The following is a 23,465-nucleotide window of genomic DNA, read 5'->3' as shown; positions in this document are numbered from 1 at the left end:
ACTTTGGACGACGTCTGATAGACACATGCGAGATGTCAATTATAATAAAAAATTCTTATTTTCATTATTCCTCCGCACATAAATAGCTGTGTTGCAAAATCACGCATGACAAGGACCATTTGTAAACTTCCACCGACCGAGGGAAAGATTGAATCGATAAATTACTTTATTTCCTATTATTTCATTTCAATCTCCACTGACAATAGCCTTAACGCGATTAATATCCGAAGGCATGTAAATCATTTCTTGCTCCAGGACATGCGTATAATTATAAACGCGTATTCGTAGTACGAAAAGAGAGACCGCAGCGGCCATTTTCGCTGACACCGGTTCCGTATATAAAGTGCTATACGAGAGTTGACTATAGTGGCATTCTGTTGTGGACCGTTCCAGCAGAAGGTCAATTCGTTCTTTGGGTGCAAGAGTGACGGACACGCTGTGACCAGAGGACATTAACATTAGGTAGCCTCAGTTCTTCTTACTTCTTCGGTTGCTGCGCTGCTTGCTACGGATTACAATCAAGGTTTAAACACAGGTCAGAACATTGTGAAAAAATTTTAATTTGTAAGATAGATATATCGTGTACTCACTAGATCACAGAAAATTTTTGTATTTTTGTTTTCTAATCAATACTGTGTTGCGATATTTATCCAATCAAAATATTTATGAACACTACAAACAAAGAAACGTATGCACAGTTTACATTGCAAAATATATATTCGTAACAACATTAATAACAGCACTTGTAAAGTAATAAAGTTCAAATTCGATTTTCTCAAAAACGAAGCCTGGATGAAAAAATTGTACACCATATTTTTTTCTTATTTGTTTATGCAGAACTATCCCCTGGTCGGTAGTACTACGATTTCTCACCCACCCTATATATTTAATATATTTGCGAACGTTCCAAAGATAGGAATGTATGGTTAATAACAACTAGACTGCGAACTTTATGCATTATGGCAAAAATGGATGAATACATAATGAAATTGTGAATATGTTCAAAGAATTTCCGAGGGTTGTTACATTGTTGTGTATATAAATCCTCAGTCTAGTAACAACATTAATAATAGCCAATGATGATTTTGTTTTATTTCTCGTTCAGTTCGTCCTTCACTAAATGAAATGATTTGAAGATTAATTTTGTGACTATACTATATCGAGTCATTGATGGTTTCTAAATTTAATTTTAGTTCATACTTCATTAAATGAATTGACTTGGTCTCCAGCTGATCACATGCTATTTAATTGAGTTCAGTAGTTTTTCATACTTCAGCGTTTGAAGATTTATTATTATATTATATTTATTATTATTATTTTATTGTATGATGAATGGTTGTAAAAAATCTGAAATGATAATGATATTACAACATTTGGAATATTAAATATGCTTAGGGCATTGTTTAAAGGAAAAATATTAAAAAATAACGAGATGCAATGAAACTGATTAAAAACATGAAGAAAAGATGGACAAGTGTTTAAAAGTGTTCACGTGACAGGTTAGCCTTCCGTTATTGAATTCAATGAAACCGCGTACAGTTACATCCTCGAGGCATCAGATCAAATCTTTCGCAAGACATTATAAATGGTGATGACAATATTAAATTATACACGCGATTGCACGTTTCTCGTAAACTTTGTTTCAATGCATGGTCGCCACGTAATTTTAATATTTCTTGGAATATATGTGACTAAAAACAATAATTTCAACAATTTCATGATTTATTAATACTCTCAAATTTGTTAGCAAAACTAATTATGTCATGGACGACATCTTCTTGTATATCAACAATAGAGTGTAATAAAAATTTAAAGATTTTTCCACTTACATGTTTAAGTAGGGTTACATTTTTTACTTATTAGAAAATTATAATTTTCCTGATCGTTTGGCATTATTGATTTGTAATAAAACGTTCAAGATATCTAGGAAAAGTTAAATATGAATATACGATTGGTTATGCGTTTATGAATTATGCATGAAATCATCGAATCCAGTTTTTACATAAGAGTACATATTTCGATATAAGATGTTACAACATGCGATCTGTAGAGATGATGACAGATTTAGGTGAAAGAAAGTGACCCTAATAGCATACTTAAATACTTGTTATATGTATAACAATATTCAAATGTAATCAATAATTAAATTAGATTTATTACTAGATTTCTAATTAACAAAATTCTAGTTTTCTTAGAAATACTTTATCGTTAAACATATTTGACTAATAGCATTATTGATACTTGAAAAAACAGGAAAATTCAAAGTACAATGGAGGCTACTAATTTATATTTCATTTTTTTAATTAATTAATTGATTATTTAATTTACATTTAATGTCTAACATTACACTTAAATTTAGTTATACTTAAAATCGTAGAGCAGTTGGTTAATCCTGGATGACAATTTCTTATTGATCATGAATTGCAACATTTGTTCTTTAAGTTAAGGAAAACAATTCCTCTCCTCCTGGGAAAAACGGTTTAAGTTACAAATATCTTTTTTATATTCAATTTTTACCGAGATTCGCCTAAATTACATAAGTAAAAATCAGAGTAATATGTGTCACATGACGAGTTTCTACGTTTGATGTAACATTTTGGAAACGCCACAATATAAACGATAAACGAATGAATTTATTTATTGTTTTTACAGTCATGCGGTGTCTGCTCTTACTCGCCTTGCTGGCAGTGGCAAGCTGCCACGACTTTGAAACGCTTTACACATGGAATATGGTTGACTTTAATCTTCCCGACGATAGTATTAAAAAAGAGTTAGTGTCGAAAGGGGAATATATCCCGGAAAATAACATGCCCCTTGGAATGCATGTGTGGGAAGACAAAATCTTCATTACCATACCGAGATGGAAGAAGGGCGTGGTGGCAAACTTAAATGTTTTCTCGAAGGATGATAAGTCACGTATGGAACTTAAGAATCTTGAGATTTATTAGGTGTACAAATTAATACGTAGCTCTCACAGTCAATCATATTCAAAATTCATTGGTCACTTATAAGATCGATTAAATGCGCAGAAAGAGATGGAGATTATTTTGGAGTGTAGAACGAATTTTAGTTGTTCACATGTAGTCAATAAATTCGCGAAGAAAGAGCTACGAATTAATTTGTACACTTAACCCCTTCCCGTATTTTAACGAGTCTGGCTCGTGATGAATATTTTGGCACAAACGTAAACAAAACGGAGTAGGGCTCGTGGAGAGAAAATCTGCCAAACGTAAACATCACGAGTCACAGATATCCCATGTATTTACATTTCGGCTCGTATTGTGACTGTTCTCGAGCCTCACTCTGGAATGTTTACCGCGCGTTGACCCCTAACGCTTGGGCCCGGATTTCGTCGAGGTAAATAGCACGGGAAGGGGTTAATATACAGGGTAATCAGTGACTGGTGGTACAACCGAAAAAGGGGGTGATTCTACATAAAAAAGTAAGTTGAAAATGTAGAATAAAATTGTTTCGTATGAGGCTTTGTTTTCGAGAAAATCGACATCGAAAATCCGCCAAGTTCGCGTGCTTAGCGTTTGTACGAAGTAGAATCGATCGGTCACGAACAGACGCGTCAGACGATTCCTATTCAATAGCACGCGTGTTCACCGAACTTTCGAACTCGATTTTCTCGACAACAAAGCCTCGTATGAAAACATTTCATTCTACATTTTCGACTTATTTTTTTTTAATGTAAAATCACCCTTCTTTTTGATTTTACCATCAGTTACCAATCACCCTATAAAGAAAACAGCAATTGTAAAATTTAAAATAATTATCAGAAGGAAAAACGTGTACCTTTGATTCTTCTTCTACAATAGAATCTCCAACATTGACTCCGTACCCGAACTGGGAAGCAAATGACATTCATAAACCGGGCAGTATAGTCAGTATCTTCCGTGTACGGTCTGACGCTTGTGGTCGACTTTGGGGTGTCGATACTGGAATCGATGATATCCTTGGCAATTCTACCGTCGTGGACGGTCCACGACTTTTCGTGATCGATTTAAAAACAGACGAGGTAAGTAATTCATACTATAGATGGTTAATGAAATGTGGAAATAATATTCATTGTATGATTACAGATACTTCGGGTTTATCCATTGAAGGACTCGGACCAGACGGCCAATTCTTTCTTCGCCGATTTAGTAGTGGACTCCGATGAAAACAATTGCGAGGACACCCACGTTTACATTTCCGATTTGAGTGGATATGGATTGGTAGTCTATAGTTGGGCTAAAAACGATTCCTGGCGAGTCTCGCACAATTATTTCCATTTCGATCCTCTTCACGGTACGAATTCTTGACCATCTTTACACACACGTAACTTTTGAACTAGTGATCTCCTAGGATTGAAACTTGGATTTTCGGCATTTTCTCGACAAGACTTAACGGGTGACATAAAATAAAGTAAAAAATTTCTGGTTTCCTAAGGTACAGTTTAACCCATACATGTCCTTTTAGCTGGGAATTTCGAGTTCGCCATTGTCTTTCAGAAGGTATTAATTTTCTTCTAGACTCAACGATCAATCCTTTCACTTCATTATGTCACAATATCCATAATGGTATAAGCTACATTGTATTTACGACGATCTTAAATATAATGTAAAATGCGTCTGTTCATCACCTACCCTGTTCTACTTATTGCAAATGCTAGGCGAACCCAACGGACCTGCATCCCATTTTTCTCGGAAAGGAAGCCTTAATCGTGTTAATATTTGAAAAATTTAAAAGTTAACATTTAATTTTACAGGTAATTTTAATGTCAGCGGCTACAATTTCCAATGGACGGATGGCGTATTTGGATTGTCCTTGTCTCCGAAAGGAAGCGATGGACACAGAACTTTGTATTTCCATGCGATGAGCGGTATCACAGAATTTTCAGTACCCACGGAAGTTTTGCAAGACAACGAATCGAAGAAGTATGAAGACTATTACGCGTTCAAAAATGAAGGTACTAAAGGTCCGAACACTCAGGGACCTTCCTCCGTGATCGATCAAAACACTGGTATCAATTATCTCACTCAAGTCAGCAAAAACGGGGTCGCTTGCTGGGACACCAGTGTAGCATTGAATCCAGACACATTTGGTAAGTATTACACAGTTTAAAAATTTACGAAATTAATTGTTATCCTAAATAGGTTCAATTGTCCGTGGAATTCATTTATCCTTTTCATCCAGTATGTGTGTAGTACTGCTCAAAAGTCTTTTTTTGCATTTCATCACTAGACTGTTGATGTTTATGCAAAAGTTAAAATTTTCTCCCTCAATTAAACGAAATAGTAACTAAATACGATGTTCGTTCTTTCTTTAATAATTTATATAAAATATAATATATTTAACAGAAGTAGATATAGATTGAAATATTGACGTTCTTAAATTCTTTTCACTTTTTTTACTGTTTTATAATTCATCTACTCAATTTAGTCATAAACGCAACAAATCTTCTTGTCTATTTATTGTTTATTCATCGCCAGTTAAATACGTGGCCCTGCTGTTTTATTTTCATCTTCGTGTTTGATACTTATCGCATCCGTGAAAAATTTGCAGATTACTTGATTTATGTTTAAGAGGAATTACTATCTGTCGTAGAAAATTACCTCTTCCGCGATTTTCATGTCTCTTCGATTAATTATTATGCAACGACCTTCTAGGAATTCTTACGAATAAATAGAATGTAACAATACCTCAATTTATGTTTATTTTTTTCCAGTACCCGTCGCTCAGGATAATACAACGTTGGTATTCCCTAACGATATATCTATCGATGAAGCTCAAAACAAATTATACGTGTTATCCGATAATTTGCCGCAATTAATGTTCTCGCATTTCGACGCGAAGGAACGTAACTTCTTCCTAACAGCGGCGCCACTCGACAAATTAACAGCTTTGTGTAAAAAATGCAAGTAGAAGGTGCATCTATTTCGTACACATTGTATAATTTACATTTGAGATCATTGAACCTCATTTTTTTTTAATACTTACGCTGTTGTCAGCTGAAACATTGGAACCGACGGAAGTAAAATACAAGTGCTTATCAAGACGATTGTATAATTACCAGACTGTAGATATTCATGCAAAATAATAATTTTTGCATTCGTTGCAAAAAACAGTGACCATATAGAAATCTTTTTTCTTTCTACAATAACCTTACTAGGTTGACAGCAGTACAGCCTTTACTCGATATATGTATGTCCCAAATATCTAGCCGATAAAAGTCCCAAAACTGTCGTCGACGAGTGTAAACATAATACGGAATAGTATTTTCCAGCCGATATATGTCCCTAGTCGTTTCCGTATTTTGGACATACATCGAGTAGACACTGTATATCGACACTACAATTTGATTCTCCTGATTTTTCTGTTGTTACAAAATGCAATTGTATACATTGTAAAAATTGTATAAATGCGTAACATCTGCAGTCAAGTAACTACATGTAATTGTCTTTTAACCCTCGGACTCCTGCGAGTTCTAGGCCTATGCTGGAGTCATTTCTGACCCACGCCGATATTTAACTACAATTTTCTTTCGATATAAGGCGATGGCTCCGAACCGGCTTTCGTCGTATTTCGGATAAAGAAGAAGAAGAGGGGATAGCGATGTTCTTATTTCGGCATAAAAAGCGTCGTCTTATATCGAAATAAAATTCCGACAGTTTTACTGAGAGTTTTAATAGCAATTTTGGAAAGTACAAAGTACTTGTCACAAGATGTAATTTTATTCGAAATTAGATATTTTTTAGTAATGTACTTGTAATGCATTAATGTTAGTATTAAGTTTATTCATGTAGTATCGAACACCGAGGGGGACTCGAAATACTTAAATGATTATAAAATAATGGTTTCACTTGATATGCTTCATGATTGTATCAATAAAAACAATAAACGTACTCGGATCCCTTGCGTCTACATTTATTTGTACATGCTCATTATACAAAAGAATGTCTGGAATCAAAACACGGGATACGTGAAAGCCGCTTAAAATATTATTTGTATCCACTAGAATTAATTTAAAACATGTCACAGTTAAGCTTAATTCCCTTCGTCTATGCGTCAAACTCAGTCAATTATTATGAGTTCAATTCCCGTTTTTCTCGTCGTACATTTCATTTTATTTACAAACATTTCTCGCCAACGACTTAGACACATGTACATCGAAATAACGTTCTCTTTTATCACGTAATTGTTATTATCGGAGACTGGATTGCCTTGTAAAAAGAGACAGAAAAATGTTTGAATTTGATACAATCTCAATGTGATGCGTACGAGCATTTCAATGTTATGAGTGTAATGTAAAGAAAAATTGTTTGTGTATGTCAATGAAATTTCATTTCGATGCATTGGTCCCGATTACGTCAGTCACGCCGGTATTGTAAAAAATGCGATGAATTATTATACATACTCGACGAATTCTTGATCACAGGATATTACAGGTTTTCGACTGGAAACAGAAAAGAATTAATTAACAATTTGGAGATTTTCAGTATTTAATGTTTAATAGGTCCTCTATTATTCGAAAACAAAATTTAAATATGCATAGGTATTCTATGACACTTGTTAAAGAATTCTTCATTACTAAACGGCCCGTTTAAAACTGTTGAAATAAATTCCCTTTAGGATCATTTTGTAAACATTAAGAACCTTCACAATTACAGTAAGTGAAAACAATTCTATTGTATATATAATTCAATAATTTAAACTATAATCTTGAAAATTCTTTACATTTTATTCGTTTATACGATCTGCATTTATATTATAATTACATTAAAATTGACTTCGATTAATGAAATAAATGAATAGTGGAGGCTTTATTGCATACACTAGACGAGAAATAATAATTTTGTAAGTACCTTTGATTTATGATTTGCATTACTTGCTATTTTGGTGCCATTCTCAATTGCTTGTTGTCTTTTAGCTTTGAATATCTTCGCCATTTTCCCTGGTAAACAAACAGAGTAATAATCATTCTTAGCTATTAATGACGCTTTGTATTAACAATTCAAGGAACTTACAAATGTTGTACAAGAAAAAATATAAATAAAGGTAGTTCTTCTTTTGCCTATAAAAATCTATAACACAATCCTTTTAATATCTTTTTGTTACTATTTGCCTTACCAGTTCTCGGTGCAGGTGACTGCACAACGTCCGCGTCATCTTGGACATTGTCATTATTCAGTTTCTCTTCCTCCATAATTTTCTCTTTGTCAGTTTGTTTATCGATTTCTATCGTTTCGTCCGTGTCGTGTTTCGACCTTGCCGATCTGGAGCTTTCGCTTTTCGTCGAAGACTTTACCGAACGCGTTTCGCGTTTCTGCGCAGACTCGTCGTCATTGACTGTTTCCGGTTCTTTATTGACAGCCATTTCCGCCACTGCGTTCGTTTCATTGGGCTCGTCTTCCTTTTCCATCGACGATATTCTCTCCATTGACGAGTTATCGCTGCTTCCAGACTTCAGCCTCGGTGGCTTCGGTGGCGGTGTAGAACCGGAAGTCTTCGTCTTCTCCGGACTTCTCTCTTCCTTCTCTTTCCCCTTCGTTTCTGTTTCCACGTTTTTTGGCTCCTGACCATGGTTCTCTTGATTATCCATCGCACTATTTTCTTCGTTCATTTGTTTCGTATTATCCGAATTGTTCTCTGTCGTTTCGTTGTTCGATACGTTATTGTTTTCTTCGTTCTTCTGTTCATCACTCGTGTCTTCAGGCGGCTTTGTTTCCTGGACGTTGTTTTCACTATCCACTTGCGCTTCTGGCACGTTATTATTATTTTCTGCTTCTTTGTTGTCTTTCTCTGGTTTTAATTCTTCCGTTGAGGTACTTCCATGCTCTTCCGTTGCGATATCCGGCGTCGCTTCGATCGTTTTCGATTCTTTTGGCGAAGGTTCTGTAGGTTTTTCGGGACTGTCAGTTTTCTCGATATTATTCATCGTATCGGTATCACAGTTCGTAACGTTTTCTCGATTATTTTCTACATCCGTCTGAACACTTTCTGCTCCTGATTCTGGTACTGCTGGAACTGCTGATACTTCCGTTGTATTCTTTTCCTCGTTGTGTATCTCTGTTATGTTGTCATTTGTCTTTTGATCGTGAACATCGTTGTGTTGGCGACATACTGGAACTTTTAAGGGCGGCAAAGTTCTCCTCTGCACAGATTCCTACAATGAATTAGAAAGTTAAAAAAACCATTTGTTGAAGTATACGAAATTGATAGTGTATTGAATTTTTTATTCTACAATAAATATAAACTTTAAGGAAGCAGCTAACACTAATTCGAATTTTAATTACCATTGTGTCATTTTCCTTAGGCGTTGGATTAATCGGCGCCCGTCTACGGCCAACTAAAATTGTATGGCAGCCACCGCACGCAACCTTAAATTTCAAAAATATAAATAAATTACCCAAAACTCGAGTCGATACGTAAACACTGTTCGATAGTATAATTACGGTCAAGACGATGAGTTCTTTGTATCGCGGAGCGAAAGTTAGTTCATGAACATTGTTCTCGTTTTCCTCCAAGCCTAATTTTCCGTGTCTTCCGTCACCGCATGTGAACAATTTTCCAGAGTCTGTTATCAAAAATTAACATTAGAAAAAACTAATTACAAAACATTCAACGAACAATAGGTAGGCAATAAATAATAGAAATATTCTGTTTTACTTTAGAGTTTTTAAAATAATATATTCCTATTATTATAATTACAAAAGAAGAATTGCAGTCACCGAGCATGAAACATTTAGCTTTAATAAATAATTAAATCGTCTTAATTGAAATATTATTAACACTATATGTATTTCTTAATCCTAAATAACTGTATAATTCTTCTCTATTCATTTCCAAAGGGTTGAAAAAATTATTGTGAAAATTTGTTTTACCAGTAACAATGGCGGTGTGGCTTTCCCCGCAACCGATCTGGGAAATAGTTTCATTTTGAAGCGCACCACGTGGAAGAAGTTTAGGCGTGTAAAGTGCCGTGACATTGGATCCAAGCCCCAGTTGACCACACGAATTACTTCCGGTACAATATAAATTTCCATTATCTGTAAATGACCGAATAATATTCTGTACAATTATCACATATTCATTATAGTATTTTTCACAGTTCGTACAATATTTACAATTCACCATTTCCTTCATAGTGTCTTCATAATGTTCTTACCAGCTAAGATAATAGTATGATGACCACCGCACGTTACATGGACAGCAGGACTAGGTAGTTGCATTTGTTTCGGCACAATTTGCGTTGAAAATTTCACATCGATTCCTAGTTTTCCGTTTTCTGACTCGCCGCAGACATAAACGAGACCGCTTTCTGGAAACATAGTTCGATGTCCGGAATTACGAACACGACACATTTTTCTGTGGACAACAACGTAAAACTCGACCCAGTTTTCTAATCTAACTTCCATGGTCGGGCAGCTAATGGACGCTGTGCCTAGTTAACTAATGTACAAGAAATATTTCAAAGTCCGAGCAAATTATTTTTCAAGAGATATTAGAATCAAGAAACAAATTTTTTGTTGCATTTTTATAGTGTAGTATTAGCAAAAAGATCGATATAGTTCAAACAGTTAATCACCTGTTAGAAAAGAAGAATGGTAATAGCCGGCGCTAATTTGTTTGACCGGTTCAGGTATGTGCACTTTCGTTGGTTTGTTCACCAAGCCGGAAACATCGGGTAGTCCCAATTGGCCCTCGAGATTGCTACCCCACGCGAAAACGCCGCCATCGCTGGTAAGAGCTAGGGAATGATGCGAACCGGCTGCAATTTCAACTATTGTTGGTCCAGCAAGTCCAGTATCGTACACCAACACTGGAGAACTCGCAGAATCTCCTATTGCAGAAGTTCCCCGACCTAGTTGTCCTTCTTGATCGCTACCACAGGCAAAAATTTTCTGCGAACCTGAAATATCGACATTTGCAATTGGAACTGTACAGTGCTGTGACGTAGTTGTACAGGGCTACTATTTTCTTGTGACCGCGTCGACCGCGCCGTACATAGAAAAGGACAACGCATGTAAACACGGACCGTGAAACGAAGGTGCTACATACCGTCAATTGAAGCATGAAATACAGTTAAAAAATTATACCGCGTTTAGTGTCATTTTAATAAGAAAAATGCCACAAATAAGTTGGTGAAAGTTCTATAGGAAAATAATGAAAAATAAAGAAGTTTTGTAATTGGATTAGTAGTGGTTCACACCGATAGACCCGGTATCGGATTACATGATTACACTACCGACCGAAGCAGCTCGAGCTTTATGGGCCCTCGCGGGGTACGCCCCCCTCCCAATGGAGGGGATAAGCGAACTGACTAAGAGCGTGTAGTTCCGTTCGGCTTATATCAAGACTTTACTGTACTTGCTATCGAACACAATCTGTATATTACATACTGAAGCAAACATCTTAATTCTTTGAAACTACCAGAAAAAAAAAACAAAATAAGCTGTTTCCGTTCACAAGATAGTCCCACGATAATCATTATCGTTGTTAAAGTTGTTTAAATTTTGATAAGAATTCTAAAATTGAAAGGGCATTAAAGTAATTAACATTCGAAAATGAGTGTGTCACGAAAACTGGTGTAATGTAGGGCGACAGAAGTGATAGATAGAAATCTTCAGAATGATAAATGCGTTTGCAGCATGCTTTGTTGCTTAAAATGTAACTGATGATTTTCCTTCCTGAAAAAGCTACTTTATCTAATTGACCATCTTATCGAACGGCCTAGGAATGCAAGAACTTGCAACACGTATTTTTAATCAAGATAGTGGCCTCTCGAGGTGGCTAAAGTAAATATACTATTTATTAGACATTACCATATCAAATCGAATTCTTTAACCATTTAAAGTAACTTTTATTTTTGGTAATTTTATGATAACTTTTATGATTGGTAAGATCACTAAAGTAGTTTTTTCGGTAACAAGATTAATTCACTAATAACAATCGTGCACCTAATCTTTCCTAACATGCTAACAGAGAATTATGAATCTTGTAATATTAGTTCGATTAGATGAAAATATGTTAAAAAGGTTTTAATAATGAACTGTTTAAAAAATTAGCAATGTGCAAATCGTACTTTAGTATATTATAGATGCGATGCATTATCGAAATAAAAATGTTACAGGATTTTGTACTATATTTTACTATATTTTTTGCTACAGAACAATGGTTATTTGTAACTGTTTCGAAAAGCGACATTGATATCGCAGCTATCTTCAATCCGTTGGTACAACTAGAATGAATCACAGCTGAAACGCGTAGGGGTGAAATTAATTAGAAGCGGGTGAGTTAGGCATATTACGACGACGGCTGGTTAGATTTGGGTTAAGGGGTTATACCTTCGAACGATTGAGACATGAGAGAAATTCAACAATTTATTTATACATATATCAAATTATGTTTCTTTGAAAAATCAATACGTACAGTCGATCCAAGAAGTATTCGAATACCAAATACCGAAATTTCCAAAAATTGCCTATATTTAAACAGGCATACAAACGGGCAATATTTTTTTTAATATCGTAAAAAATGGTCATACGAAAAACAAATTTCTTATAAAATGTTAGGGGACAATTATGGAAAATGGTAGTACATACGGAATATACCATTTATGAAAAATTGGTTCTTTGTTTGCCAAAAATATTTAACGGAAATTTAATACCTTGTATCATCCTATACATGTATTATGATAATAAAGAAAAGTTAATCAGAATACTATGTAGGCACGGGAGAAATGGCTTGAGGAATATTGTAAAATTGAGAAGTGAACGACTGGTGAGATGGCAGCATATGCAACATGCAATGTCCTGCATATAATTGCATAAAATTATCGCATGCAACAAGGATAACGTTCTTTGTGGCATACGTAGAACCAAAAGAGACCTTACCTGTACAAATTAAAGTGTGTGCTCGTCCACAGGCAACGTGTGTAACTTTTTCTGGCTTCAGAACTGAAAATTTTAATAATAATTCATTAATAACAAATTATTAGTTTCATTTCGAAACAGTTTTCGAATGTTGCTACATTTTAAGAGAACGAAAAGTATTCGTAATTGAAAGAACTCAATGAATTAATAATTTTAAAGAGACCTATTATTATTTATTTATTGCTTTAAACCATGTAAGGTTAAAGAGACCTACCAAGGATCTAATTTGTGGACCGTATATTTAAAAAATCTGATTTGTATCGTTTAGTTCGGGGTGAAAATAAAATGGTTGATCTCGTAAAATGGTGGTTTGATGTTTTTATAATGGTAGAGATACCTACTTTTCACGCATGATGGTTTGCTAATGTGATTCTTATGACCGAGCCCCAGTTGACCCCAATCGTTGCTGCCAAAGACAAAAAGCCTGCCAGTTTCTGTGTCAAAATAAAAAGTTTATTGTACGACAATTTATTCACGGTAAAACTGGGCCACTATTCTTAAGTTTTCAATTCTAAATATTGATATATTTGAACACCACACTTTAGAACTCTTTGTTTTTATATTATCGCTTAAACAACGTGAAAAAAAGCAGTAATTACAATATAGTGATTCATAGTCGTACCACAAAAAATTGCCTCGATAAATTGAAAATTACAAACATGAGTAAATCTACAAAATAATTTTCAATAGAGGAATCATTAAGTGATGGCATATTTTACATTCAGATTGATTGTAATTAGATTGCAGATTTTTGTATAAACTAAAAATTATCTGTATTAATTGCAAAATACAGGGGATACATTACATAGATATTTATATCATTTCATAATGATTTCAGAGAGTTGTAAATAGTACAATTATATTCATAAAATTATTCTCAAATTCTTTAAATGTTTTTAGCCTTTTGCATTCGATCTACTCATTTTTGTAATAATTACATAAAGTTAAACTTTCCGAGGGAGTTTCTACGAAAATTCGTTCTCGCAAGCTATCCAACGAAAAATTTACGATAACATAGAATAATAAAGAATTTTATGCAGTATATTATTTGCGGGAAAAAATTCACGTGTTCAGATAACCCCGCGATTAACTGGAACTGTTGATAATAACAGTGTATCCGCTTCGGTCGTATAGGTATGTTACGTGCACGAGCATTGCGTGGTCATATCGATTTACTGGACAGTGGCTATCCCTCTAAAAGCACAGGTCGATTGTGACTTCTTCGTGTGGCGTGCTACAGAAGCTGTAAACTGTATGACTTTCGACCTCTACCATTTTGCGCGGAAGCGAACGCATCAAAGTTCAGTATCGTGAAATATTTACGCAGAAAACTGCACCGGATACTTCACAGCACCGAATACTTTATCGAAAATAAATCCTCGAGTCGTGGATAATATTAATCAATATTAAATCCAACTTGGTAAACAATCCTATTGGATAAGAATTAATCCCCATAATAATTATTGGATGATTGCAACAGTTCGTGTTAATAAAAGTAAAAAAGAAGCCTGAAACGAAGTTTGATGTGAGCCAAGGTACCACTTATTAATTAACTTATCATTAGTGTAAGCTCAACAATGAATTTTCGTATAAATTGATAACAAATATGTTTTTTATTAATAGACCTGTTGCTAGTAATATTTGCTATTAATATTAAACAGTATTCTAAATGTATACAATCATATAAGAAACACAATTAAAAGGCTTCAGGATGCACTGATCATTAAGAGGTTAATGGTTGAAGTCATTTGTTTTAAGATACCATAATATGAGAAATAAATGTTCCTTTCAAAAGTGTACAGACATGCGAGCTATGACTATTATTCTAACCGTTAATCTCTTATTATTAATAGCTGCGATTCATAATGTTATTGTTGTCCATGCATCGTGATACCATCATGACGCAGGTAAACTATGACGGAAGTTGGCGTGCAAGAAGTTCAAGTGAGAGTGCAAACATTGTCAAGGGGTAAAAATAAGCCAGAAAAATTACGGTAAATTATTTTTAGCAAGCAATCATGGCTGGTGAAATTTTGTTTGTTGTTTGCGAATTAGAAATTAGGTGAAATCGAGTAAGTACCAAGATGGCGACGCGTAACTATTGCATCACTGTAGAATCATGGTCGTTCACGCGTTCGCCTATTGATTTCCATTAAACTCAAGAATGGTCGTGTACAAATCAATAGGGTGATGTGTAGAACATCTTAATATAGGATATACTCTACGAATTGTTGCACAGTCACATGTGATTACTTTACATAAAAAAAGACAGCGTGTCACGCTGTCTAGGCTTGGAACGTACAGTCATTTGTGACCTAGGGATAGCATTGAGGAAGAAAGTACGTAGATAAATGCTGGGACATAGATGCGAGAAATGATCGAAACACGTTGCGATTGCAATCTCCTGAATTTCATCAGTGATGCATTTTTTTGCTTTTAACATACTACGATTATAATTTTTTTCTTTGACTACCTGTGTCCAACACTTGTGCATTAAACGATCGCAATGATTTTTAACTACCATTTTATACATACACAGTTAATAATAAAGCGAAAATTAAGACAACCAAAATTAATTACATCCTAAATTGATAGAAATATCTACTTCTAGGAATAGAGTATTTAAAGACAGAGTTTTGAAAAGTTGCTGTTTAGTTTATAGTGAGGTTGTTACTTTTTTACATAAAACTGTTGCTCACGAAAAGAAAATTTACTGAAACCATTGAAAATATTCGAAAAAAGTGAAACAAGAAAAAAGGAATGAAAATTTTCCTCATAAATCCCACAGGCATAATCCGTGCACTGGAGGATCAGCTACATGCAATATTCATCTTTCGATTGCGATAAAAGGGTGAAAAAATTGTTTGACTTACGACAAATGACAGCGGAGTGCTCGTCCCCGCACGTGATGGAAACCACAGGATCTTTTCGTATGAAAAAGTGCGATGCAATGTTGTCCGCGAACCGACTGCGACCTATTGTGAACACTGCGCCTGATTCTGCAAAATTCAATTGTACAATATTATCAAAAATACCAACTAATATTTTCCACCTTGATGGACTCTTATTATCCTGATCGTTGAAGTGCGAATCTCGATGCAAAATGAAAATTTCCTGAATTAATTACAGGAAACAGAGAGTATATCGACATTTACCTCATTTTTTAATCATTTTAATATTTCGTACTGGATCGACTAATTTTTATCATAAATTTATATAATCCCACAGTCTATTCATAAATGTTTTGCAACAAAACGAGAAATCTGCGAGCAAAAGACTTTCATTCGCGAAGAGAACAGCAGAAACTCATTCGTGTACCTAATAATGGCGAACAAAATTTACTTTTTCATTTCAGTTGTAACAGCGGAAGGTCTGCTGTTTTTCTTTCGGGTTAGAATGATTATCTGCAAAGGCTGTAGAGTCGTTTCGCCATTCCCAAATTTAAGTCGCGTGCATCTACCATCTAACAGTTTACAATACACCTTAACGATAGCACAGACGCGCTAAATCTCCAATGATTTGCCCAAGGAGGTTAGCGCGATAACGCGGTATCAGCGGGAAAATCGCCTCTTTCTTTTTCGTCTGGCACGAAATGCCGGTCGCGCGCAAATTATTTGCCGACGCGGAGCCAAGACAAATTTTTCCAACGTTCAAACCGCCCCCGTCACTCTCAGCCTCGTCGGCGTCCTACGTACTGTAAACAGGAATCATAAAAAACCGTTCATTCCACATTCATTTGAAATTCAAATATCACGCGTCGCCCATCTAATCGGGTCTACAGATAAACGAGGCATTGCCGTAATAACTCGAATCTAAAGGCACTTTTAGCGACTCGTATCTGGAAAGCGAACTGTTACGTGCACGGGATCAACGAAATCTGGCCTTTGTTGTTTCTTTCGGAAGCAAGATTAGTTTTCCAGGGGAATTGTTGGAAAGATTCTTCACGATTATAACCGTGCGACTAATAGGTCACTCTATACCAATCGTTCAGATTCGATGAACGAAGGCCTGCGATAATTGTATCTACAGTGAGTTCTCCATATATGTCGCCAAGGCCTAGATGATAATCGTCGCGGAATTATCCCCACTGCCGCGGGGTATACCCCGTGAGGGGCCACGGACGCCGAGGAGTGTAAACATAACACGGCTCGGGCATGTCTCCTGGACGATACACAACGCGGGTAAGACCCGTGTTGTTGACATATACCGAGAATTCACTGTAATATAAATCTTGATTTTATACTGGATTACATCCTTCATGTTTTTACCGGCTAGGTATAATACTAAAACGTCCTACGTAATTTATTTCATTTGGGCGGTTTTATTGCACGTGAAATTAAACTTTACCAGCGAGCTACAAACGAAAAGAAAACAATCATGTATTATCATTGTACAAAGGCGTGGTCGAGTCCAAAGAACTGCTTTGTAATCCGGCCTTTGTGAATACTTAAATGCTAAGGAAGTTCCGCAGGAACGGTTGCATTTCATTTCTGCAAGGAATGCGAAATTAACTTCGTTTCTTCGTTGAAACTTCTAATTTCAATTGGTGCATCAAGAATTTCATTATTGTTACCAAAGCGCAGTTCAAACTGAGTTTGCATAATCCTTCCTGGCTCGCGATAGTAATCACATGGTCTTCAGAGTGGGAGAGGATAGAGATCTTTAAACGGTCGGCGGAAGTAGAAAGATGAAATCCTATGTTATCGAAGTAACTGTATCAGTGGCCCCGAAACAAGCAGCGGTAATTACAGTTTCTCATTTCTAAAGGTCAACGATGCAGCCGTAGGTGTAAATCTGTCGCAGAGCTTATGTTTATGTTCTACTTGTCAAAAGTTCAAACGTCGTTCCTTTGCATAATGCATCGCGCATCCATCTTTCGCGTACCGCACGTCTCTCGGTTGCGTTGACTTTAATTGCCTATTACGTTATCAGTTCAAGTTTCGAGATTTACTTCTGGGCGCAGCCATTTTACGCCCGCGACGGGAACTTCGGGGAATGGAACGAGCAACGCGTTGACTTCCGCGTGGATTGCAAGGAATTCTCTGATCTTGTCAAAGACAAAATTTGGAGCCTCTATGCAAAACAATAAAAGATAAAAGATAAAAACGGCCTCTATAGCCCGAATTTTTGTTATGAATGTACACAAATTTATTATGCATCTATGTTTCAATGTCTACACGCCTACACGTTTTTATTGACATTTGATTCACTTTTTGAAAGTAGCATGGATCACTTTTTGAGAAAAATTAGTCAGAACTGCTCGCGGTCCGAAAAGTGACTTACGCAATTTTTAAATGAACAGCTCATATCTGAAATAAATGGTTCCGTCGTGTTAATTGGTGTCACCTGGCTCTTGGTGTCCGCGAAGACGGAGCACGGAATTGTATCATAAAGTAGACAATGATCGAATTTATTGCTTCGGTTCCCCTAATGTAGACCGTGCCCTTATTTTAAGACGTGACATGCAAGATGGTAAATTCACTGTGCCGATATCATCGATGCGCTCATTTTCTACCCAGTGGAACTGCGTCGGGTCGTTAACCCGAGTACACATCGTTTGTTATGTGCATAGTCATGAAAACAGATTAAAATGTATACGGACCAACGGCCAAATCGATTCAACTATTTAATTCACTATCGTGTAAATAATCTATGCATTATTATTATTGTTTCTGCACCTGTCATGCAAATGTTCTACTACAGACGGTGTTCCACATATTCTTTGCAATCGACTTTGTACAAATAGATAGGTATTTATTTAAGTATTCCAACATTGCTTTGTCTTATTTTCTGAAACCAGAGATTTAAGCTTTCATCCCCTTTGCAATTTCTGATTAATACATCAGTGTTATAGGAGACAACTAGTTTTACTTAGGATGTTTATTTAAGAACAAAATCTTTAAGAAATATTAATGTTAAGCTTTAAATAATGTGAACATTATTTCGCATGAGATCGAAGTGCAAATGAACAATGTACAATTTCAAACATTCAGTTCTGTGAGAAGTAATAGGTAACATCCTACGTCACCCTTTTCTCTGGAAATAATTTGTTCAATTATTGTCACACCAATGGTCGCCATTTACGACATAACTGTGTCGGGGAACAATTTTTTACGGACACGAGCTACAGCCCACACGTCCGTAAAACTAGCAAACAGGAAAGTGATAAGCAAATTCATTTCTCCCGACGCAACATTTATGCATAATGATTACATTACCGTTAGTTCGTACCTTACGTTTAGCTAGCTAGTCAATTGATTGTTTTAACTTCCGGAGAGCGCAAATATGGCGTGCAACGTAATTAATCTGCAAATATTAACTTGTTTGCACAGAGGCAATCACTTTTGAGTATAATTAAAAACATTAATAATAAGTTTTGTTGTCTTATCATTTTTATTGATTATTCATTTATTTATTTCATTTATTTCGGTTAATTATTCACAGAGGTTTGTTATTAACATTTTCACTGCCATCATTTATTTCGGTACAATCAAAAAATCAAAAACATGTCGTTAGTTTTTTAAGAAACTCCAAGGAGGAACACAATAAGTGTGCAACAGTCATTTGTAACATATAAAAATTGTAAGAATGTTTACAATGTGTTGACAACACTAATCTCTACGTTAATACATTACCGCCATACTGAGCAGTTTTACATATGCAAAACGCGGTAAAACGAAAACTTCAATGATATTCATGCATTACTTTTTCACTTGATAAACGTTTAGTATGAATCTAATGGAGCCGTTAACACGCACGCCAACAGCGTCACATGTTTACAGCGATTAACACTTCGTATTTGCGTAATGCAAGTCAAATTAATTTTACGCATATTTAACCCGTCGCGAACGATGATTTATATCAAGAATATTTTCCATTGGGAACTAGACTATGTATAAAAGTCTGATACTGCGAATTAATAGCAATAATCCTTGGAAAAAAGGAAACTATGCACTAAGCCTTCGTTATTTAAATAATTAAATGTAACTGTAACCGTAACTTTATTTGTAACTTCAAGAATTAGTTGTATGAGCCTGATGTCGTGAATATGGTGACATTTCATCTCAAAGTCATAATGTATGACGCGATATTTAATAATTTTTTCTTTCTTAATATCTCTTAAAGAGGTATTGCAAGAAGTAAATTAAATTTAACATTGCCAGATGTATATTACTAATAGGATTTCCCAGGATTGTAGTAAGTACGTCATGAGCTGGAAAATCTCCTTTAAAACAACAGTTGCAAAAGAAATTGTTATCGTCGTCTTAAGGAGGGATGGTTTATTAATACAAGCACCAAATTGTTACTAAACATTAGAACATCTACTAAGAAATTTTCAGCTTCGAATTATATGTAGACTTTAAAGAAAACGGCAAAATAGACGCGTTAATTATGAAGACAACTATCCGAACAAACAGAGATAGCGAACGTGTTGATATGGAAGATAAATGTCTAGGTGATAGACATTTTTATAAACCAGTCTGCAGGGCCGTAAGTTTGCATAAACAAACGGAGCCTATAGATCACTGTGATGCCGGCTCGCCGGCGGTGCGTCCAATGGGAACAATAGTGTCTGTTTTCGACAACGTAAGAAAAGAAAATGTTGCGAATGTCGAGGCGAGGTGCTGGTTGCGCAGAAAAGTCGAAGCAAGTGCATTGGAATGAGTGCACAGAGGTGCGTGTTCATAAGCGGTTTACCAGGTATCGTCTCTAGGTCCGACAAGCCCATGCTTACACCTTGCGCCGCGAAACTTGCAGCCGACTAACTATCGGCCAGGCATGGCTATCCTGGTGGCAACTTAAACTGAACGTTGCCAGGCAACTGGAAATCAATTTCCAATGGCAACCACACCGAACGCGTGTTCCAACGATAAGAATGGGAGCGATCGTTCGCCGCTAGTGTCAGCTAGTGTGTCCCGCGTGAAAATTAAAAACAATGCATCGTTGTCTGTGCGTTCCGTCGCGTGCCGCTACTTCCTGGTGTCATCCAATATTCAACGCAGCGCTGCATATGCATAGTGCGTTGTTTATCGAACGAAAATAGAAAAGCCAACATTCCTCTTGTTACCGATTGATGCCGTAGTCGTGATTGTTAAATTTGAAAACTGCAGATAGAACTGGAACTTCTATATTGGCAAAATATTATTTATTATTAGCATTTTAGATAATCTACATTTTCAGTGAAGCATTTTGTCGAACATACTGATTTCATTTCTTTCGAGTAGCATTTATCCTCTCATGAGATATGAACAAAAATATTCTTTGAATGTAATGCTAAGCGTTATAATTTTTAATTATTTGTACAAGATTAATTTGATTTTCTTTACGTGACACAAATACAGTCGAACAAGTTTAGATAATGGTAAAAGCCTTAAACAATCGAAATAATAAAGTATTTCTTTTACTCACCCCTCAAATTTTTCAACATACAGAACCTATCCTCTCTGACAGAACATTATTCGTTAGTTTATTATATCTATGTTAGACGTTAAGTATTATTTTCGTCTAAATGAATTCATTTTTATGTAACTTCTATGAAACTTATAAGTAAAATACGATTCCAACAAGTGCTGGGAAAACTTTTATTTTTGTTAGTCAACTGAAAATGTAAAATATAAATATTGAAAATATCGATTATGGTATTCTTTACCGGCGTAAAACTAAAGAAGGTTCTAGAAAGTTGTATAGAGCGCATTGGTATCGTCAACGTGTGCGAAAGCGTGTTTATAACAGAATCGCTGTCAAGTTTTGTAAATGAACGCGAATTTTTCTTTGTAAAAATCGAATTTGTGCCAAGTAATTGAATTGCTAAGTACCTCAGCAATAAGCCCATCGATCAACAAAATTTTAAGTGGTACGTTTACTGATAACATTGTTTTTTCGTATGTGATATATATCTAACCTATAACCTAAACGATAATATTTATTTACGTCAAAGAAAGGTTTTTATATTTTAAAAAAATCGTTCAGTTTTACAAATGAAATACTTCACACAAATAAGTAAAGTTAAACAATTCAGAAATCGTATTTGTATGTAATTTATTTTCTAGTATAATGTACATAACCTGTATATTTGTTTCGTTAGTCGATATCACTTTATATTTTACTAAATATTCTTCGTTATATATAGTGTAATTAATATTACGTGTACAATTCTCTGTCCTGAACCGCACAAAAGATCGAATTAACTTTATTTTATAAGGTGTATTGCGACATATAATAGTGCGTATAGGTTAGGAAAAGATTTTGACAGTTACAGGATATATTTCGAAAATTATACGTAGAAAAATATATTATTATCAAATAGGATGTAGTTATTGGTTATACTAAATATATTAGAATACTGACACGTATAAACAAGTATACAACTAGCATAAGTTCAAGTTTAACTGTGATTTATATTAATATTGTTAATTGGACATTCAACAGGTGTTCTACAAATTATATAGTGACTTTTTTCAAATGCAACACTATTAGCAATCGGAATGGCTGATTGTCAAGAATCTGAAAAAGTTGATGACTCTATGAAACATTATAAATTTGATGGAAAGTCTTACACGTACAAGGATCCTGCTAATAATGTGGTATATAGATTTGATCAAGAGAAAAATGAGTGGGTAGTCAAAGAAGCAACAGAAACAGAATCTGAGGATTCTAATGCCGATACAGCTAAGACGCAAGAGGGAGTATTTGGATTTGAAAATGATACCCACACGTATACAGATCCAAATGATGGCAGTGTATATTTTTGGGATAAAGAGAAAAATGCTTGGTTTCCAAAGGTGAGGTGTGTTCTTATTATTTGTCTGGTTGGCTTTTCATAAAAATTTTTTCTAAATACAATTAAACCTTTGGTATCCGAATGAATATGGTGGTATAACAGTTTAGATAACAGAATTTTTAATCAATTTCATATTTACAAATCTTGTATCTTTTGCTACTAAGTTACATCATTTTTTGTAAATTTAGTTAGCAACAAGAGTAGAATCTTTCAATTTCAACAGTACTTACATAATAAATGTTTGGATATGGAAGGTTCTATTGTATATTTTCTTTCAGTTGTAAATCATTAATTGCAATGGTATCATTGTAGGTGGATGATGATTTCATGGCCAGGTATCAGATGAGTTACGGCTTTACAGAGCCAAGCGGGGCTGCACCGACACCCGCACAACAGCCTGAACAATCAGCCAAAGTTGATAAAGAGAAGAAGAAAATGGACGCTAAAAGAAAAGCACAGGAGCCACCAACTTGGTTTGAAGTGGATGAAGCACATAATACAGCTATTTATGTATCTGGTCTTCCGTTGGACATCACGATGGAGGAACTCGTAGAACTTTTCAGCAAATGTGGCCTCATTGCACGAGATGAAAAAGGAAAAAACAGAATCAAATTGTACAGAGACTCAAATGGACAGCCCAAAGGTGACGCTTTGTGTATCTACATAAAGGTAAGTGATTACGTATTTATTTGTTTATTAGGTATATTAAGGAATCCACTACTTTTTTATGGGAGCACATGACACAGTGGATTGCTTATTTACGC

At 35.3% G+C, this 23,465-nt stretch overlaps 3 protein-coding genes across 4 annotated transcripts in view; 2 read left to right on the top strand and 1 right to left on the bottom strand.

The window, feature by feature from the left end:
- Positions 1–348: 348 nt before the first annotated feature.
- Positions 349–6,899, top strand: Y-f (yellow-f). Of its 2 annotated transcripts, XM_076787212.1 has the most exons (7): positions 349–535; positions 2,653–2,916; positions 3,822–4,021; positions 4,086–4,293; positions 4,754–5,089; positions 5,714–5,913; positions 5,997–6,899. In XM_076787212.1, the coding sequence occupies exons 2-6, from the start codon at positions 2,655–2,657 to the stop codon at positions 5,908–5,910; spliced, it is 1,203 nt and encodes a 400-aa protein (XP_076643327.1). In that variant the 5' UTR covers positions 349–535; positions 2,653–2,654; the 3' UTR covers positions 5,911–5,913; positions 5,997–6,899. The 2 variants fall into 2 exon arrangements, with proteins under 2 accessions (XP_076643327.1, XP_076643326.1); XM_076787211.1 differs by having other exon boundaries at positions 350–535; positions 5,714–6,899.
- Positions 6,206–20,773, bottom strand: LOC143353702 (uncharacterized). Its single transcript, XM_076787210.1, has 12 exons — positions 20,619–20,773; positions 15,794–15,919; positions 13,262–13,354; positions 12,882–12,944; positions 10,574–10,897; positions 10,154–10,306; positions 9,870–10,034; positions 9,441–9,562; positions 9,282–9,365; positions 8,116–9,151; positions 7,851–7,939; positions 6,206–7,441 (listed from the first exon to the last, which is right to left on the bottom strand). Exons 1-12 carry the CDS (start codon positions 20,647–20,649, stop codon positions 7,418–7,420), a joined length of 2,310 nt encoding a protein of 769 aa, XP_076643325.1. The 5' UTR covers positions 20,650–20,773; the 3' UTR covers positions 6,206–7,417.
- Positions 20,774–21,556: 783 nt separating this feature from the next.
- Barc (RRM1_TatSF1_like and RRM2_TatSF1_like domain-containing protein barc) overlaps positions 21,557–23,465 on the top strand; it is a 114,293-nt gene continuing 112,384 nt past the window's right edge. The window contains exons 1-3 of the mRNA XM_076787208.1: positions 21,557–21,774; positions 22,350–22,702; positions 23,014–23,370. Coding sequence (XP_076643323.1) covers positions 22,406–22,702; positions 23,014–23,370 — 654 coding nt within the window. The 5' untranslated portion in view covers positions 21,557–21,774; positions 22,350–22,405. The remainder of the gene's footprint in view (positions 21,775–22,349; positions 22,703–23,013; positions 23,371–23,465) is intronic.

The sequence above is a fragment of the Halictus rubicundus genome, chromosome 4, assembly GCF_050948215.1.
Source record: "Halictus rubicundus isolate RS-2024b chromosome 4, iyHalRubi1_principal, whole genome shotgun sequence".
Taxonomy (NCBI): Eukaryota; Metazoa; Arthropoda; class Insecta; order Hymenoptera; family Halictidae; genus Halictus; species Halictus rubicundus.
This window is presented reverse-complemented; position numbering and strand designations above follow the sequence as displayed.

Coding starts and splice junctions, on each gene's coding strand:
- Y-f (XM_076787212.1), top strand. CDS start 2,655: ATGCGGTGTCTGCTCTTACTCGCCTTGCTGGCAGTGGCAAGCTGCCAC. Junction 2,917..3,821: donor CTCGAAGGATGATAAGTCAC/GTATGGAACTTA, acceptor CTTCTACAATAG/AATCTCCAACATTGACTCCG. Junction 4,022..4,085: donor TCGATTTAAAAACAGACGAG/GTAAGTAATTCA, acceptor GTATGATTACAG/ATACTTCGGGTTTATCCATT.
- LOC143353702 (XM_076787210.1), bottom strand. CDS start 20,649: ATGGGCTTGTCGGACCTAGAGACGATACCTG. Junction 10,307..10,573: donor CCATTCTTCTTTTCTAACAG/GTGATTAACTGT, acceptor CTATGTTTCCAG/AAAGCGGTCTCGTTTATGTC. Junction 9,152..9,281: donor CTAAGGAAAATGACACAATG/GTAATTAAAATT, acceptor AATTCATTGTAG/GAATCTGTGCAGAGGAGAAC.